Below are 20,283 nucleotides of genomic sequence, written 5' to 3'. Positions count from 1 at the left end.
CCTTACAAAACCCGCCAAACCAATATTCCCATAATGGCCAGAACTAAGAACGCCAAAAGAGCTAGGGTTGAGGGAGAAAGCTTTGCCTCCGCAAAACTAATTGCTTCATCCCATTACATGGCAAGGTGGCTGCCGTCTCCGAGGGCATTAAAGAACTATGTGGAGAAGTTCGAGTCAAGGGTAATTGTTCCTCCCAGGTACATAACAGCCGAGTTCATTCATAATAGGCATTATAATTTGGTGTGGAATGCTTTGCAAACACAGCACTTAACTGATTTTGTACAAACTAAGGATAATTATTACCTGCACTTGGTTAGGACTGTTTATAGTATTTTAAATTATATTGTTCCTGAACTTGATGAAGAGGGTGAGGAGGTAATGCCGCTGATTGAGTTTGATTTAGGGTCACAACATTATAGAGTTACTTTGGAACAATTAACTGAACAATGGAATTTAGTTTATCATGGAGCAAAATTTACTGGAGGTATTGCGGCAGATGAGGAATGGGGTGAATATAATAGATTGGTTGGTTTGCAAAGTCTACAGTATGAGAATCCACATATAGATGCTAGAGGTAATATAAGTTGCAGTGGGTTGGGTAATGAGCAGCATATATTAATGTATTTATTTTCATACATGTTGATTCCAAGAAAACATAACTATGGAATCTTGTTTAACGAAGATATTCTAGTACTTTGGGCTATGGTGACTGGAAAGGAGATAAACTGGCCTTATTTTATGGTTCATCATATGCTTGAAATGAAGAAAGAAAAATCAAGTGTTGGTTTAGGATATGCTTGCTATTGGACCAAGATTTTCACCTGGCTTGGAATTGACTTGAGTGAAGAGAAAAGTGTCGTCTTGAGTAATGTAGCCAAGATTGATGACAGCACTCTAAAATAAATGGGAAGAGATCCGGATGCCTAAGAACCTCAGATCCAAGGACAACCACAAGACCCTGAGGTGCAAGCACAATCACAGGAACCCCTATCACCACCCTCTCCTTCGCTAACATTGCGAGATTTGATGGATGAATTGCGAAGCATGAGAGTATATATGGAGAAGCAATTTGCTGATATGAGGCAGCGTCAAGACAAGCAAACTGAAGCTATCAATCGTCAAGGAGAAGCAATTGATCTTTTATACACTAATCTAGGCATCACAAACCCAAGGGGCATCATCCCAAGGCCTGGACCATGAAGAAATTGTTATCTAGAACTCCACATGATCCTATGATTCCCATTGATTCTTGGATGAGAGTTAATGTTATTGAGTTACAAAAAAATCTAGGACAAAATCTAGGTGTTATTTTCACTGTATCATTAAATGTGTCATTTCACTTTTGAGAGTCCTAGGTATTATTGTTCTTTGGGTATTTTGACAATTTTAAATGATTTCATCCCTGTAAATCTGGAAACTTAATTCACATGTAGAGTTCTTGAATATTCAGTGGGACTTTTGTATGTAGCTAAATCTTTTTTAAGTTTATCTATATCCTTAAGATGCAATCAGTTCTTGAAACCAATCGATTGAAAAATGCTTGCAATCAGGTGTTTGTATGGATTCAATCGATTGTTTTAGTAGTGAAATCAATTGCTGTACCCTCAATTGCTGATTCAATTGATTGTTTTCTTACTCCAATAGATTGAAGTACACTTAATTACTATTCCAATCGATTGTTTTGTTATTGCAATCGATTGGAGTATACTTAATTACTGTTTTCAATCGATTGGTTTTTCATGCAATCGATTGAATTATCTTCAATTACTAATTCAATCGATTGTATTGTTATTGTAATCGATTGAAGTACACTTAATTACTATTCCAATAGATTGTTTTCTAAGTACAATCGATTGAAGTATCCACAATTATTATTTCAATCAATTGGTGGGGGCCTTGATTAGGTATGGTGCCTATCAACCAGTTTTAATACTATTTTTATTTAATTATTAATCTGATGCGTCTAATAAAAATTATTATTATTAGTTGAGTATTTATCTACTTAAAAATAATTATAGATAAGATATAATCATATGAAATAATCAAATTTACTTTGTTAAATTGTAAATAAAAATCAAGATAAAATTTGTTTTGTATTTGATTTTAACCAAAAGATAAGATATCTTAAACAGGTTTAAGATTGTTCACTTAATTTAAAAATTAAAAAAAATAGAATTAAAATTTGGTTATCTTTTTTGGGTGTATATATATGTGCTCAATCCTATTAAACTTTTATACGTTCACAGTTTTTTTAAGTATTTACCTTTCAACTAAATCTACTCATACAATATTTTTCAGTTGATAATAATCATGGATATTCCTCCTAATGAAGATTTAGTCCTCAACAATGCATGTAATATATAGAATATGTCATTGGCTACAGATTGTGATATTATCATAGTTGATTTTGGTGATCGAATTGGAATTACAATTCCTAGTGCTAAGATAAGACGTAATCGGTTTTAAAATTTTAGTAGAATGTATTATGAGTAATTTAATCTTTTATGTTTTCATATTTCAGGATGATATAATTATCAATCATGATGTTATTCAAAGCAAGGATCTAAATAAAAGTGAAGAATTGTCTAGTAAAGTGGAAGAGGTCCTCCGTAGCATCGAGGTAATTTAATTTGACAACCAGTAATGCAATTTATATTATGTCATACAATCTATATAGTATAAACATTTTTTATCACTTTTTTTTATTTTTACATTTATATGACATTATTTTACCTAAAATATTTGCAGTCAATGAGAGTTGTAAACATGGCTCGGAACGAAAAGATTGATAAAATCCTTGAATCTGTTAGCCACATTGAGACAATGATATCACAACTCAGTCTGAACAATGATTTTGAGACTCCGACCAAGCTTTCTGTATAAAAGACACGTCCATTCTCAAATAAATTTAAGGCTAAGAGTTCAGATATTGATATTCATACTGCTATATCAGATGATGAAGATAATCTTATTGAACTGAACAAAGGGTCTTTCATTCACGATGATGCCTTCAAAATCGAGATCAATATGGACAACTCAGTATCCCCAACTATAAGAGCCGTAACAAAAAAGAAAAATATGAAGGTGTCTTGCCTGTAATGTTCAGGAAGGAACTTGTGCTTAACACACCCACACTGTGTTACCTCATTCCTATGATGCATGGACATTGACACGGACACAACACACGATACGATAGGGAACATGTGGACACACGAATTTAAAATTCTTATAAGACACATGAACACAACATATATATAAAATATAAAGTATTTTTTAGATAAATCGTAATGATATTTTGGTATTTTATTGATATTAAAATATAATTTAATTTTTAATTATTTTAATGTCTTTTTTAATTACATAAAGTATTTAAAATATTTTTTGTTTTAATAATTAATAATATATACTATTTCTAAACCCATTTCAATAATACATGTTAAGAATAAGGCTGGACACGTTGACACGTAATGGTATTTAGGTGTGTCCAAACATGTCCTGTGAAGAATTTTTTATTTTTTATTAAGACACGGTTGGACATGAAAAACACGCGTGTCAGACGAATATCAATGAGAGTCATGTTTGAAATGTGTTTGACACACAGACACAGGAAATAAGAAAAGTCTTCGTGCTTCATATCATAGTCATGCCCTCCTCATTACCTGGTGAATATCCTTTTGTATAACATGTACAGTTTATCCTATCTTTATCTTGCCACTATAAACCCTACAAAAATCATCAAACATGTTACAATTAGATTTGGAGTACAATTTGGGGAGGATAATTATAAAGGCAAAAATGGACTATATTGTTTCACCAAGGTTCATTTGTCATCTCAGCTAGTCGTTATTTGTTCTAGTGTGGCATGAAAGTGCCAACTTACCAATATTTGGACAAAAAGGGACTAAGGGACAAACATGGTGTAATTTTTCAATTTCAAGAACGTAATTAGTGCAACTAATTTAGTGCATTCGGCCAATTTCGGGGATTATTTTAGAGCTTAACTCTATTATTTTAGACAAATTAAATATGTTTTTTAAAATGTATATTTATGATGGATTTTTTAATATAAATAAAATAAATATTTTAATTATTGATATATGTAATTCTAAAAAAAATTATGTATTTAAATATTGTTCTTGCAGATAAAGTATATATGCATCTTAGACACTAAGCCATCGAGATATGTAAGGAAAAGTTTTGGCCTGACCACGGGTTCAACTGAGATGTGATACGTTTGCAAACAACATGTATCTCTATTTGCTTAGTATCCAAGATACATGTGTAGTAATTTTAGGTGCATAATATAACAACCCAACTTCTAGCATGTCATGACCAATGCTAGCCGCCAAGCGCTACTTCATGGCTTTCCATAGAGACTCTAGACCATATATTAAATATATAGATATGAGTCTGTAGCGCTAGTCGAGATCGCGTGTTAGATAAATATAACAGAATAGGCAATAGTTAAACAGATAATATTTACATGAAACATAGAAACCACAGAAGACATAGTAATATCATACATATATGCCTGAAGGTTCATTTAGTACATCATAGTTCACAAGGGGTTACGTTGTTGCTTATTCATGAAAATATTTATAGGCTCCATTATTTATACTAACAGGTCCTGACTCACAACACCCGTTCTAACTTATTTATATAGGTATTTATAAAAGCACCTAGCTCTCTAAAATTCTATACAGCACGAGGGCAAAGACTACTACTATTACTGCTACTATTACTACTATTGTTGGTCATTGATCCCTGGTAACTGAAGAAATACGAAAGTGCTGTGTGAGAGTAAAAGAAGTTTCTTTGACCCATCGGTAATGCTACTACTGCTTGCCCATCCCAAGGATGGAAACTCGAAAAAGATCTCACAGGTTTGCATCTGCAGAATGGGAGAAGTAAGGGGTGAGAACCTAAGGTTCTCAGTAGGGTACTACACGAAAAACCTAAGGGGTTTTGCAGCCTAAATCTAAGAGTTCGCATAGTTGTGTCAATAAGTCACATGAACAAGTGCAAGCACAAATATATAGCAGAATAGTAAACAAGTACAGAGTACAGGAAGTATAGATAAATTAAAATTACAGAGAAATGCAGCAACCAAATATGATGCATGTCTGGTCCCATGCAGGCTTTGAGCTCATGCAGGCTTTGAGCTCATGCGTCAGTTGACTATCTGCAACCAGACGTTACCTGTGACTAAGCCCGAATATGAGTTTTCCAACTACGTATGTTCTGCATACGTGCCTAATAGACAAAGCCATGTGCATTCTGACAACTGGAAATCGTCGCAGAGCTTGACGGCATAGTATGCTACCAGTTGGAGAAGCATGTTTCAATATAAAATGGGCATCCCCATATTTTATGGTTCTAGTTCTGTCGGAGTTGAAACTCCTTCTCCCTAGATAATTTCTTAGCATGGTTTTGGGTCCATTGGAGTAGATACTCCTCCTCTCCAAATAAACACTTAGCACCTTGGGGTTCACGGTTTTCTTTTTCTGTGGCACTTTTCAAATAAATTTTATCTCTAAGGAACTTTTCTGTCTGTTTTTTTATAAAACTTGTGCCCAATCTCTTCTCTTTAAATCTCTCAATCTTTGTCACATTTACTATTTTGCCCTTGGTACTTTTATATATTTCTAATTTTTCTTTTTGTATATAACTTCTTTTTTTACCCTTTTTTTTAGGCTTTTAGTGATGCTTTCACCACTAATGTTATTACTTTTCGATTTTACCCTTATAGCCTTCCTAACATACCTTTTTACCCTTTAAGTTAATTAAATTTTTACGTTTACTTTATGCCTAAAATTACTTTTTTTAAACCTAAGTACTCTGATTTTACCATTTAATTTTGTTTAGCGTCAAAATTTTATCGGATTAATCCTGATAGTTTTTGTTGACTTTAAAGAAACATTAAATTAAGTGATGACGACTAAACATTATTATTGGGTTAATAGCCCAATTATGTGTGTAACTAGGTTTTCTTATTGTGCAAAATTTTATAGAAATCAAACAGGCCCAATAACAAACAAACAAAGTTCAATGTTAATTCAAGCCCATGTTCATATTATTCAACTTATTCATGGCCCATAGAATACTTACCATCAAGGGAGGATGGTTCATTTCCATATGAACTAAAAGAGAAAGTAACCGAACCAGTTCTCTCTCTTTCCTTCGTCACTCTCTTCTTTCTTACCCACGTGAAATATTCCAAAAGTAAAGCAAGAAAAAAGAACTCTAATTAGGATTCACATTAAAGATGAAAAAGTGGGTTAACAAAATCAAGCACGAAGAAGAAAGTCAAATAAGCTAGGACTCTAAGTAAAGATCACATCCAAAGGCTAAATCAAAAAACGTTTTCATCTTTGTGTTTCATTGAAGATTGTTGAAGAAGACTTCCTTCTGCATGCACTGAATTGGAAATCTGATTAAAATAGAAGATATGGAGCTCTGCTATAAATCAAGGGTCAGAAAAATAACTTAGAGCCAAAGCATAAATAAAGGGCTCAGATCCTTGAAGCAATTTGAAAAAAGGATAAAAAAGAAGATGATAGATATGGATGCATGTAAAAAACAATCACTACTACTACTCTATCTTTCTTTTGCACTGTTGCTGCTGTTGTATTATAAGGAAGAAGAAAAATAAAAGTTTTTGAAGCCAAGTTTCAAGCTTTGAAAGCTTTACTTCTCTATTAAAGGGGTAAATGGCCAGAGATTGATTCAAGGAGTGAGCACACAGTTTGAATTCTCTTAGCTTACAAGCTATCCCTTTTTCTCCTTCAGAGTTTTACACTGAATTTTTTGTTCTTCAGTGTTCATCTTTTCTTTGTTTCTTTTCAATGAAAAAAGCATTATGTGAGAAATCAGTAAAAGCCATTGAGAGAAAAAGGCAAAGAGAGTTGTTAGAAAAAGCCAGAAAATTATGTCAAAACTCTTTTGTATGCTTTTCTGTTTTGTGACATGATCCTGAGGGGATTCCATTGCTAAGTTGAGTGAGAACTTAGTGGTTAAAAATCTAGGGAGTGAACCTTGTCAAGTCTAGCCTGGGTAGAAGTTGAGTTTATCCCAGATAAGATTGGGTTGAATCCTAGAAAATTTGGTGTTTGTAATCTTTGAAAGATAATGAAAATTCTATTACTATTGTGGGAGAAACTGGATGTAGGTCATATTGCACAATGTGACTGAACCAAGATACATGGCTATGTAATTTTCTTTTCTCTACTCTTCTTCGGTTTCCTTTTGTGAAGAGACAAAATAAAAATGTCTCATGCATTACCTTCATCTCAGAAGTCACAACTACTCAAAAAGTAAAAAGTTACTTTATTTCTGAAAACGTTGCGAAGAGACAAAATAAAATTGTTTCTTAAACTTCTACTTGACAGACACTTCAGCAACTATGTTCTCCTTCAAAACAAAATTAAAAGAAGGCAAAAATGTTCAAAAAGAGGCCATAGATTCAACCTCCCTTTTCTAGGCCATTCTAAAACCTTTAATTTTCTATGACCAAATTACTCTTAATATTTTTATTAAATGCCAAACTATTAGGAACCTAAAAACCAATTTACCCTTTATTAATTTATTTACTTGTTCTAATTACCGTTTTTTACTATTTTACTTCTAACTTTTACTAAAAAATTTTATTTAGGCCTAAAAATTTATTTTAAATATAATTTTGACCCAAATTATTTATATAATTATATTTTATAATTTTATAATTTTATTTTTTTAATTAAATCACATTTTTTTATCCTTTTTTACCCAAAAATGACCATAACACCTATTTTATTTTTACCTACTTATTTCATAAGATTAAAACTATTTTTTTAACTTATTTTTAACTATTTTTCACCCTAATTTTTGTGTTCTTAGTGGCTGAAATTTTTAAAGATGCAGTTTTTACATTTTTCCCAACTTTTAGTGACTTTTATGGCTTGAAACTTAAACCCTAATTGCATTCATATTTTTGACTTTTACCACACAAAATTCAGAGGCAAATATATTGCATATTACATATATTTAGCAAGCCAAAAAAGTGATAATTCATAGAATTTTTAGATTTACAAAACAAGCACAAATTCACCACAAAGTGGTTCATATGAACACCAAAACAAGCACAAACATATTTTAACTAATCCTAACCCTTGACCCTTATTTCATTCAAATCTTAGACCTTTCATACATTAGAAAACATGCACACAAAGGAACGGCTGGTGGTAGTGTATTTTTGTTTTTGGCCAAAAAGTGTCACAAAAATGTTAAAATTCAATCACTTTTAGCTCGAATTTCTCTAACTCCTTAGGCGTGCTCCATATGGGATTCAAGAGAGGCTTTCTGGACACATAAGGGGAAAATAATTCATCATGATCACTACTGAAAAAAATAAAGAAGGAACAAGAGCTCACCTTGCTGAATTTTCGATAAAAATACGAGAATTAGTGAAAACGACCAAGAAATTATGTTTGTATGGCTTGGATTCTTGAAGAACACTTGAAGAGCAATAGAAGAACAGTAGGAATGAAGGCTGGGACATAGAGAAGAAGCATAATTTTACTATTTCTCCCTCTCTAAAACACGGTTAAAGACTTACAAAATGCATGAAGTATTTTTGTGAATTAATTATGATAAAAGAGTCTGAGAATTTTGTGGTCAAGGTATGAGAATTAACGAAGAAGGGCGTAAAAACGAGGAAGCTTAGTCAGTGCTTGCGTGTCGAGCTTATCCATAGTTAACCGTAGTTAGTTACTCGGGATTAAAAATACAGTAGAGAGGGGTGAGAGGCTAAGATAATCTCTGCTTAGAGGCTGAGAAGGAGGGGCGTGTTGGTTGGAAAACAAGCAAGAGGATTTGGGGTCTCTAGGAGTCGTTTGCTGAATACTAATAAAAAATTTGGGTCGAGATAACTTTTACATGTGGTTAAATAATTAATGATTAAGATTTATTTTTAAAGAAATAAATTATGAATAAATGACTAAAATTAATCTTGGGACATAATTACCAAGGTAGAAATTACTTTTCCACTGATTCCGAGTTTTTTTATTATTAACTTTTTCTAACGCACGCAAAACCGTCACTAAAAGTGAATTCCTGACTCAAAGTCTCTAGTAAAAAAAATAAATCAATGACAATCAAGTGTTTACAAGTCAAATTTGACTTTGAGGAATTATTATCCTTATAAAGGCAAGCTTGACCTATCAATTTTTATTTTCTAATTTATTTTTATTTTTTTTACCATTAGCCTGCCTCACTAATAGATATTGGACCGTGATTTAAAATTTTGCAGAATAAATTACAAAATAGCAAAAAAAATTAATTTACCAAAAATCTGGTTACTCCAGATTTTGTGCAACCGGGATAGCTATATCCGAAACAATTTTTATATATAAGTTGTTTCGCACACCATATACCATCACATCCAATACATTATATTCTCTTCTTCTAATATTCTTAGAAATGGCTAGTAGCGAATATTTATTTGTTATTATTGACCAAAATATGTCATAAGAAATGATAAAAAGAGAGTGTTATTTGAGTTTATTGTTCTTGTAATGCTACACACTTATCATCTAGAATGTCTAGATACGTTGAAAAAGTTCATATTGATGAATATGAGTTTAGTTGGTTCTAAGGAGATTGAGAATGTCAGATATAGATTTCTATTAGTATTGGGAACAGATGATTTTAAAATCAGGAATTCTGGCTACAATGTGACAACCACGTGCCGGTAATGTTCAATGTGCATGGAAGCTAATGCCATAATATGTGATGGAATAATTGTATGTCAAGATTTGTGATGTTGGAAGTCGTAGTGGGCCTTCTAACTCTAAGCAATAGGGGCTATCACTAGCAGCCAATCCTCTTCACTGTATTGAACCAACTAATCATATGGAGGAGGAGGAAAAATCTGAGTCGGAGAAGAATACATTGCTAATAGTGGGTCATTTAGTGAAAGTGGTTTTTCACATGAGTTTGTGCTAGAAATTTCAAGTGACGGGATCTTTGATTCCATCTTCCAACCTCTCTAATATATGGTAGGAGCATGTCTATGGTATTGAATAGGAGCGAGAGACTAAAAATTATCGCAATTATTTTATTGAAAATTATTTTAACACAATTAAAATTATTCTAACATATTTAAGAATTATTTTAATATAAAAAAATTTATAATTGCTCTTATAATTTAATTTTCAACACTTACAAAAAATTATTTAAAAAATTAAGTAAATATATAAATTGATCTTCAAAGAATTTTACATCGAATATTTTGACCCTTAACAAGTTTTTATTTTCTAGAAGTCTTCTAAAATTATTCTTGTTAAACAAATTAGTCCCTCCGTTATTTCCAATCAAATTTTTAATATGTGTTGGACAAATAGATCCATAATAAATTTTATTATAAGACTAGATAAAAAAATTCTCTATATGATAAATTAGTACTCCTTTAAAACGATAGAGACCTCAGTTTATTCGATAAAATTAATTTTCTAGAACTTCTTCAAAATAAAAATTTGCTAAAAACTAAAATCATGAAGAATTCGTTAAAGGCCAATTTGAATATTTATCCTAAAATTTTTTCTATAACAACTAGAAAATTATTAATACAACCAAAAAATACATCTAAAAATGGGTAAACCTATTCTAACCTAGTCTTACATTATTATTCTATTCTAACTTAAAATTATTATAAACTAACTAATCCACCATCTAAAGCATAAAAAATATTTTCTAAAATAAAATCGAAGAATATAACACCAACCTTAAAGTACAGTGTTTTGACAATGTGCCACGTCTCCTTTCATCTGAATTGTATTCAGATTAAGCCAAATACGATTCCATCATCTCATATAATGATGGTGATGAATGATATTGGAATTTTGTATATAAAATATAGAAATGAAATAGAAATAACATTAAAATTTGTTATATAAAATATAAAAATTTTACCATGATAAACACAGAATTTGAATTTATCTCTATGCCACATTATAAAATAGTTTGTTATTTAGGATTTAAGAGTAAATAATTCAACTTTTAAATAATTTTTGTTTAGATAAAATTTTCTATTTTTGAAGTAAACATAAGAAGACAAATACAAAATTGTGTTAATAACAAAATATGAAAAGAAGAAAAACATGTTGGAAGAAAAAAAAAAACGAAGGTAAAATATGAAAAAAAAGAAGTAGAAGAGGAAGCTATGTTAGAGAAAATTTTGGTGCCATAGTTAAAAAATTTTGATGATATTTTTAAGAATTTTCGATGCTATTTTTATTTTTAATAATTAGCTAAAAATTTTTTTGTGTTATTGTTAAAAAATTTTAGTGTCAAAATTCAGAAATTTTTTGTGTCAAATTTAAAAAATTTTAGTATTATTTTTCTGATAAATTCTGTACAATTCAAAACTTTCGTCTTCCTCTTCTTCATCATCTTCTTCTTTTTCTTGATATTCTCTTTGTTTCATTTTCTCATATTTTTTTTATAATTTCATCCTCTTAAAAAGAATAAAAATAAAAAAATAAAGAAAAAATTAAACAAAAAAAAGAAATAAAAATACTACAATAAGATCAAAAAGAAGAGGAAAAAAATAAAAAACACAACCGCAAATAGAAGAACAAGAAGAAGGAGGAAACAAGCGAATAAAAATGAAGAACGCGAAAAAAAAAATCCATGATTCACGCACACTTTAATGTAAGTGGATTTTGTTGGGTTTGATCAAATTTAGTTGAACTTGATTGATAAAAATAATTAGATGTGTAGCAGAATTCTTTTATTTATATATGAAAAATCTTATTTATTTTTAGTTTAATTAATATTGTTTTATATTATGATGGAGAATCTTTGTAAAAAAAAAGCGTTTATATTTGTCAATAAACTTAAATGACATAATTTTCTCGTACTCATCTAAGAAATTAGACGTTCGACTATATAAAAAAAAGCCCTTCATACTTACCAAACAACTTATTTATTTATTCTTTTAAAAAGCATTGCTTTTGGATCTCGGTCGAACCGGTCCAACCACAAATCGACAATATTAACGGTCCGATCAAATATGTAAAACCGTTAATATAAAAACTGGTAAGAAACCGGTAAATTGGACGAGAACCGATCGGTTGGGTCGGACCGAAAACCGGCCTATGCTCTGCTTGCCCGAATCATTCACTTCACTTCTCACTCCTCTCAGCCTATGCTCTGCTTGCCCGAATCATTCACTCTCCCTTATCCAACCCTAGCTACACTTTTCGACCCACTGCCGCCTCTCCGTCGAGCCACTGCCGCGTCCGTCCGTCGAGCTCTGCCGCCGTCCGTCCGTGTAGCCACTGCCCCCAAGTCTCCAACTCCCCTGCTCTCTTCTTCCGCGAGCTCGCCCCATCCCCTACTCTTTGCATCTTCTGCCGTCGGCTTCATCTTCTTGCCGTCGGCTGGTCGGCGTCGTCCATCAATCAAGGGTCTGTTGGCGTCTTCTTCTTCGAACGTCAGTGAATGTCTTGCTTGCTTGTTCTTCAATTGTTCAGTTGTTGTTCGTTTTTTTTCTACTTTTTTATGCTCTATTTTTGTGATTAGCTCTTGTTTTATGTGTTGCGATTTTATTGATTAATGAATATTTTGTGATTAGCTCAGGTTCTCTACTGATTATTGGTTCTTTACTGATGTGATTAAACACCATAGCAGTTAGATTACCTCCAGAAACGGTGCCAAGAATTGGGAATCCGCAATATTATTTTTTATTTAGGATTTAGGATTCAATCAAAAATTGGCTTTGTTTACATTTGTTATAGCTGGCTTAGTTAGTTAGCACACTGTGCCAAGAATTTTGCTCTTTGTGCGTATATCTGAGTTCAAGCACCTTTGGTTACTTTGTGCAACTTGAGTTACGACGTGCTGATGTATTAGTTGGGTTCAAGAATTTTATTTTATTTTAAAGCAATTTGTTTGTATTGTGCCAATGAAGTTCATTATTTTTGCTGAATTTTTTGTTCTGGTGTTTGTATCCTGCTGATGGCTCCTATTATTTTGTTCAAATTTGCTGGTGTTTGTATTCTGCTAATGACTTTGTTTTGTAGATGCTGGTTTTGCTGGGTAAATGTTTACTGTATTCTTCTAATGGCTTTGTTTTGTAGATGCTGTATTCTACTAATGACTTTTAGTGTTTTGTATGCTCCTAATTATTTTTGTTCTGGTGTCTTGTATTCTGCTAATTGCTGGGTGAAGGTCTAGGGTTTTGTGATTGTTGCTGAATGTTGTAGGGTTAATTCAGATATGGTCTTGTTGATGGTTTTTTGATTTTTCATTGTGCTGTGGCTGTTTTTAATTTCGTATCCGTTTTATTAATTTCAATTATGGATAATAGTATTAATCAAGAAGCAATTGCTGATAACAAGTTCTTGCTGATTTTGATAATTGATAAATCATGATGTTGGGATTTAATATTTGGATATGTTTTTTTTACTATTTAACGGTTGAATTTGTATTTTGATAAGATCATATGGATTTGGTTGATGATATTTTATGTAGTGTTTTAAATTTCGAAGATATTTTAAAATTATATTAGACTATAATTATATTTTAGGATGTTTATTTATAATTTATTTATTATTTTATTCTAAAATAATTTTTTCGGTTGAATCACCGATTAGACTTTTTAGACCAATAAACCAATGAACCAGTAACTAGAACAGTTTGACAACCAATCCGGTTCTCAAAACCTTGGGATCATAGGCGGCACTGCCAGGTTCGTTGTCTTTGACTCACACGAGTCACCCTGTTATCTTCTGACTTGCAAAAACCAACACCGCAACGCCATAAACACTTTCATTTCCTCCTTCCTCTCACCGTCATCGATCTCACTCCCTCACCTCCGTCCATCTCCCGCCGCCGTCGCCGAAACAAGCTTTGAAGCCACCGTCGTTATCGTGCAGCTCTGTTCCACCATCGTGCAGTTACTGTTTCAGCTTTGCAAGCACCGTCACGCAGCTCTGTTCCATTGTCGCCGGTGCTATCTCTGTTCCACCTGTCATCCCTTCGGTCGTGCCCTTGACCCCCTCTTGCTCAGGATCTTCTTTGCTCTGTTCTAGGGCTTCTAGCTTCTAGGTATTTTTTTTTAATAATAATTATTGAATAATTGTTGTTAGTTAATTTGTGAACTTGTTATGGGATGAATAATTGTTGAATAAGTGTTAATTAATCTGTGAATCTTGCTGTTTTTACTGTGAATTACTCCCTTGTTAATGATTCTGATAATTCATCTGCAGAAGGTGATGGGGTCTTCAGGCTTGAATCCTTTGAAACTAAGTGTTGCATGTGGGATATGCCTGTTTTCAGTCTTCTTCGCTGCTGTGCTCTGTTGACTGTTGTGCTGTGTTTTTGTGTTCAATTAAAATTTTTCTTTGAGAACTTAGCTTTGCTATACTTGATAAATTGTGCCAATTATGCATTTCTTGAAATTGGTATGCCTCTGTAGATTCTAAATCGTGTGTTTCGTGTTTCTGATTTTGATAATTTGAGTAGTTTATGAAGCATAGTTCACTGTTATTGCAAATGATTTGGGACTGCTTTTGAGGAGTGTATGAAGTAGATTACTTGCTGTGTTTGGAGTTGTGTATTAATTAAATTGGTTAATTTGTTATTTGAGCCATGTTACAGCTTGTTGTTAAATAAAGTTTAAAGCTTCAATATCCATTTATTAGTTGGCAATGTTAATATTATTAATAATATTAATAATAATACTAATCACAAAGTGGAGAGGGATTGTAGAATTTGTCACATAGGTTTGGAGAGTGATAGTTCTGAGTCTGGTGTTCCAATTGAATTGGGTTGTGCTTGTGTTGCTACTCACAAAGTATGAGACAAGGTTTAAGATGAAGGGGAATATGAGTATAAATCCCATCTTTACTTTATTCTGTTTAACTGCAAAATTTGGTTTTTGATAATTTTTTAATGCTGAATTTGATTGATTCTATGGATATTTTAGACACCCTTTTGTTTATGATTCATGGAATTGAGAATTGGATTGTTTGGTACTGTTCTATATGTATAGTTGTTCTATGTCTTGGTGCTGAGTTTGACAAATATTCTCAATTACTTACAGCTATGGTTTCCTTCTTGGATGGGATTTTATTTTTCCAAAAGAAATCATAGAGAATTAAGGTTGTGAATTGTTTAAAAAAAATAAACTTAAGTTTGTATTTTGATAAGATCATATGGTTTTGATTTATGACATTTCATGTGTTTTAAATTTGGAAGATATTTTAAGATTTATATTAGATTATAATTATATTTTAGTATGTATATTTATAATTTATTTATTATTTTATTCTAAAAGGGTTTTTTCGGTTGAATTACGGTTGGACCGGTTGGACCAATAAACCAGTGAACCAGTGACTAAAATGGTTCGATGACCGGTTCAGTTCTCAGAACCTTGGTTTTACCATCTCTCCGGTGACTGGTTTTTATTATTATTGTTATTATTAATTGATGATTGCATCAATAATGAGGCGCTCCTTATCAAAATTCCCTGGTTGGCGTTTCGGCTTCGGACAATCCAAGTCCTTATTGGTATTGCTCTTTCTCTCGTTTACTATATATGTAGCTTACTTTGTCAATTTATTTAGCTTTGGTCATGCAAATGAATTGATCATCAAGGTCTATTTTAATTTTCTACTGGATTAGGAAAATGGATTCTTGGGTTCTTACATACACTAGCAACATAGTTATCATATCTATGTTGTCCTTGTCAATGACTCGTAAATTTGATAATAGAGTTGCAAGAATCTTTTAAGTTCTATGGTGAAAAACACAGTCAGTCATTTAGTTTGTGCCTTGTTATGGCCGAATTTTGATTCTCGAAGCGATGGTAAGACTGTTGCATAAATCTTCTCTATCCAATCCCGCTTGATAGGAATTTTGTGCAGTGAGTTGTAAATATTGATAACCATTTGCATCTTAATGAAAATTGTTATTTTTTGTCCTTGGATTTTGTCTAAGTATTCTAATTAATAATTAGATTCTTCTTATTCCATGTTGTATTAATCCGGAGTGTGGTGGCGATGATATATCTAAGTCTTTGTTTTATGAGATTGTGGTTGGATAATCTGCAAATTTTCTAAAGCAGGTGAATTGTGAGGCGGGGTCTCGTTGTGCTAGCAGTACCAATGGTCAAGTCAATTTCAGTGGCAACTTGAATGAATATTCCACAAGAACTTATGAAACATCGTGCGCTACATCGCTTGACAATCAGCCAAAGGATAACTCTGTTTCTGATATGCTAGTAGATTCATTTGGACGGTTGCACACTTACTTGAGAATATCGTTAACAGAACGGTGCAATTTACGGTGTCAGTATTGTATGCCAGCAGACGGCGTGGAGCTAACTCCTAACGCTCAGCTTTTGACAAATGCTGAGATTTTGCGACTGGCAAATCTCTTTGTAAGTTCCGGGGTAAATAAAATACGGTTGACTGGTGGGGAGCCAACTGTAAGGAAGGATATTGAAGATATATGCATGGGGTTGTCAAAATTGAAGGGACTGGAGACATTGACCATGACTACAAATGGTATAACCCTAGCAAGAAAACTTCCAAGGCTGAAAGAATGTGGCCTTACTTCTGTGAACATTAGTTTGGACACATTGGTACCTGCAAAGTTTGAGTTTATGACAAGACGGAAAGGGCATGAAAAAGTAATGAATTCAATTAATGCTGCTGTGAACCTTGGTTATAATCCTGTTAAGGTATTTGCTGGTTCTGGTCTTGTTTTTTCACTTTTTGAACACCTCCCATGTTATTAGCTTCCCTTGCCAAATTGTGAAATTCTTCATTGATTTGTAGTTTTTGTACATATTTCTATGTTGGATTATTCTTGTGTGAGACTTTCAAAGGTAACTGATTGATGTGTTTTAAGGTGTCCTTTATGTTTGTTGCTTCAGGTCAATTGTGTTGTAATGCGTGGATTTAATGATGATGAAATATGTGACTTCGTTGATCTGACAAGAGAAAAGCCTATTAATGTTCGTTTTATAGAATTCATGCCATTTGATGGAAATGTTTGGAATGTCAAGAAGCTTGTACCCTACTCAGAAATGATGGATAGAGTGGTAAGGTAGAACTCTGCAGGAGACCTCACTTGGATTTTTTTTTTTTTTTTTTTTTTTTTTTTTTTTTTTTTTTTTTTTTTTTTTTTTACTTCAGGATCACCCAACAGATACAGCCAAGAATTTCGCAATAGATGGACATCAAGGTAGAGTTTCATTTATCACATCAATGACGGAGCATTTTTGTGCTGGTTGCAATAGATTGCGAATACTAGCAGATGGAAACTTCAAAGTGTGTCTATTTGGTCCTTCAGAGGTAAATCATATAATCTACTGTGGAAATTCACTTTGTTCTGCATGTCACCAATAATTGTTAATTGCAATTTGAAGAGTATCTGTGTGATGTTAGATATATGTGGAATATTTAATGTTTCTAGTGAATCTACAATGTTATCATTGATGAGGATTTTATAGGTTTCTTAAAGTGAAGTGGGTATTGAATGAGATCATTAGGTAATGTGAGGAAAGGGCCGGGATTTAGAGTTGGTATTAGAAATACACAGATGCTTTTGGTGGATAAAATTTGGAGTAATGTTAAGGCAAATCTTTTGCCATCATTGTGCTGTGTTCCATAAGTTGCTTTCTACTAGTGACCAATGGCTTTACAGAACAATGGGAGAAAGAATAGGCAGCAACATATATTATAACATTGATGATTGAGCCTATGATTTCTACTCTCAGTCCTGAATTCTTGAGATGGTTTGTTCTCAATTTTGGGGAAGATTCCTAATAGAGTGACTAACATAACTTTCAATAATTCATATTAGAAAGTAAGAGGTCTATACTACCTTGCAGAAAATGGATTTATTCACTAAATTTTGAAGGTTGTTCGTAATCTGGGAAAGTTAGTGAGAGCTTGTTTAATCCTTTCCTTGTGCTTCATGAAGATGAATTAATTCTCATTTTGAGTCTCTACTTGTGCACTGTTGGACCACTGGTTGTCTTCGCTATCTTGAACTCTAGAATGTATAATTATTAGATTAAGCAATGCTTGTTGCTTTTCCTATTAAATTCTAGTTATTCATGTGGTATAACATATAATGTGTGCTTTTGACAGATGTTTAGAATCATGCATGATGTTAGGTAGCATATTTTGTTAAGTGGTGTGAGTTTTTTGGTCACCACCGATGAGTAGAGTATATTCATTGTTTGACTTGTTTGGTGGAAGGTCCGTTCCGCAATTCGATAGCCTTATTTTACCTTAGATATGAAAAATTATGTTTCATATTTTTTAGATTGAATGCCCATTTTCTTCTTTTCCTTTCTAATAATTTCTTAGATGCATAATCATATGAACCATCTACTCCTATTTTCATCAAGGATTATACCTTAGACTCAGCTTACGGATATTCTTCTAAACTGTGCCATGAAAGCAAAGTGCATCTCACAAAAATATTGGATCATGTGAACTTGATAAACGCCAACTTTTACAAGGCACACTGTGACTGTTGATTTTATCTGTTCAGGCCAAACCTATTTATGCAGTGATATGGACACTGGACAGTAGAAATCGGCTATTAAATATATATTGGATTGGATATTTAATGTGTTGTGTGTAACTTTAAGCAAGAGATTTTTGTGATATTTTAACACGGCCTTGTCCTCTTGCAGGTTAGCTTAAGGGATCCCTTGCGACATGGTGCAGAGGATGATGAGCTTAGGGAGATAATAGCAGCAGCGGTATGCACTTTTTGATTATTGCTAGGATTCAAAATTTCATCATGATAATTTAGAAATTTAATTTATCTATCAGGATTTATTTTCTCATCCAATATGGTGGAATTACATTTTCTTTCATGTTATTGCTTTTTTATATTGTTGTGTAGCAACATAGTCGGTTATATACTCCTTGTTTAAGCTATGTCATCTGGAAGGTTCTTCTACTATAATGTTCGAGTATTCTGGTCTTCTCTTTGGTGTAGGTGAAGAGGAAGAAAGCTTCGCATGCTGGAATGTTTGACCTTGCAAAGACAGCAAATAGGCCTATGATACATATTGGCGGATGAAGTCTTATCATCTTCTCTTCCCCACTTCCTTAACTCCATAAAGTTAAGGTTTGCTTGGTGATAATGTTATCTTTTTTTAGGAATTTGCAAGAGAAAAAGTATATCATGAAAATGAACACAATATTCACTCTTTTTTTTTACAAAATTATGAAAATAGAAAACATTGAATGAAAGAAGAAACTAAATATGCCCTTAGGTGTTCATTCTCTTAGGTGTGTTTGTGAGATGGGGTTTTAAAGGGAAAGTGGTGAAAGGAAGAGTTTGAAGAGTAATTATAAGTCGATTTGTCTATTCAAATCTTTCTTTCCCTTCCTCTCCTTGTAAAGCTTCAACCGCATTATTAGAGCTGTAGTTAATCGAAGTACCTCATTGTGTTTGTGTCTAAGTTTAGGTGTCGTGTGTCTTCCAAAATTTGCTTATATTCAAGGAAAACCATGGCTGCCCCTGCTAGAAGAAGGTCCTGATCGTTCTCCTTATGGAGTGATACAGTTTTGTCTATTTACTTTAGTATATATTTGGTCAAATGTTTTTCGGCCTACATTTTCAGATCATGTGTTGATTATCAAGATAATTATGTGTTGTTTATAAAATTGAGGTTATTTATTTGTTGTTTGTATAAGCCAGATTTGAGGGTCAATAATCGACACATTATTCTATGCAGCTAGGTGGGTTGTAACAAACCAAATCTACAGTGTCAGATAATGCACAGTGCACTATAACAGTTGAGGCATTGTGAATTTGTGACTAGAAAATGAACTGCCTTTGTAAGTGGGGAACTTTTTGGGATAAAATTATTCTAAAACGGGATGGACAATTCGTGTAAATTCTTCAGAGGAATTTGGTTGTAACCGTGTCTCAAGTGTCTATCATTGCTGGTTTTTTACATCATCATGGTTTTGCTAAAGCATTGCTTCTCTTACTCTTTACTAAAGGTGTGTTTCATGAAGAGAGGTTTTGGAGAAGATGGGAGAAAATTATTCCAAGAGTGAAATATGAATTTATAATTCCTCTTGAAGCTCCTCTGTTGTCTTATTTTTTTTTTCTTTGAATCATTAACTCAAAACACATTATAGATGTATTTGTGAGTTGAAATATAAAATCTACGTGAGGTAAAAGAATGACTTGACCAACAATCAACAAAGCGAAATTTATTTTATTTCTGAAACCATTTTTCTTTTTCTCCTTATCGTC

The 20,283-nt window shown here is 32.7% G+C and overlaps 1 protein-coding gene across 1 annotated transcript; it reads left to right on the top strand.

The window, feature by feature from the left end:
• The first annotated feature begins 13,820 nt into the window (after positions 1-13,820).
• On the top strand, positions 13,821-19,916 carry LOC107484554 (GTP 3',8-cyclase, mitochondrial). The gene is made up of 7 exons (XM_016105112.3): positions 13,821-14,088; positions 15,320-15,552; positions 16,106-16,726; positions 16,922-17,097; positions 17,159-17,342; positions 18,698-18,766; positions 19,009-19,916. Exons 2-7 carry the CDS (start codon positions 15,472-15,474, stop codon positions 19,090-19,092), a joined length of 1,215 nt encoding a protein of 404 aa, XP_015960598.1. The 5' UTR covers positions 13,821-14,088; positions 15,320-15,471; the 3' UTR covers positions 19,093-19,916.
• The last annotated feature ends 367 nt before the right edge of the window (positions 19,917-20,283 follow it).

The sequence above is a fragment of the Arachis duranensis genome, chromosome 1, assembly GCF_000817695.3.
Source record: "Arachis duranensis cultivar V14167 chromosome 1, aradu.V14167.gnm2.J7QH, whole genome shotgun sequence".
NCBI lineage: Eukaryota > Viridiplantae > Streptophyta > Magnoliopsida > Fabales > Fabaceae > Arachis > Arachis duranensis.
This window is presented reverse-complemented; position numbering and strand designations above follow the sequence as displayed.

Excerpts from the sequence above, each read along its gene's own strand:
- LOC107484554 (XM_016105112.3), top strand. The coding sequence starts at position 15,472 with ATGATTGCATCAATAATGAGGCGCTCCTTATCAAAATTCCCTGGTTGG. Across the intron at positions 17,098-17,158 it reads ATGGATAGAGTGGTAAGGTA|TTTTTTTTTTTTTTTTTTAC; the intron begins GAACTCTGCAGG and ends TTTTTTTTTTTT. Across the intron at positions 18,767-19,008 it reads GGGAGATAATAGCAGCAGCG|GTGAAGAGGAAGAAAGCTTC; the intron begins GTATGCACTTTT and ends TCTTTGGTGTAG.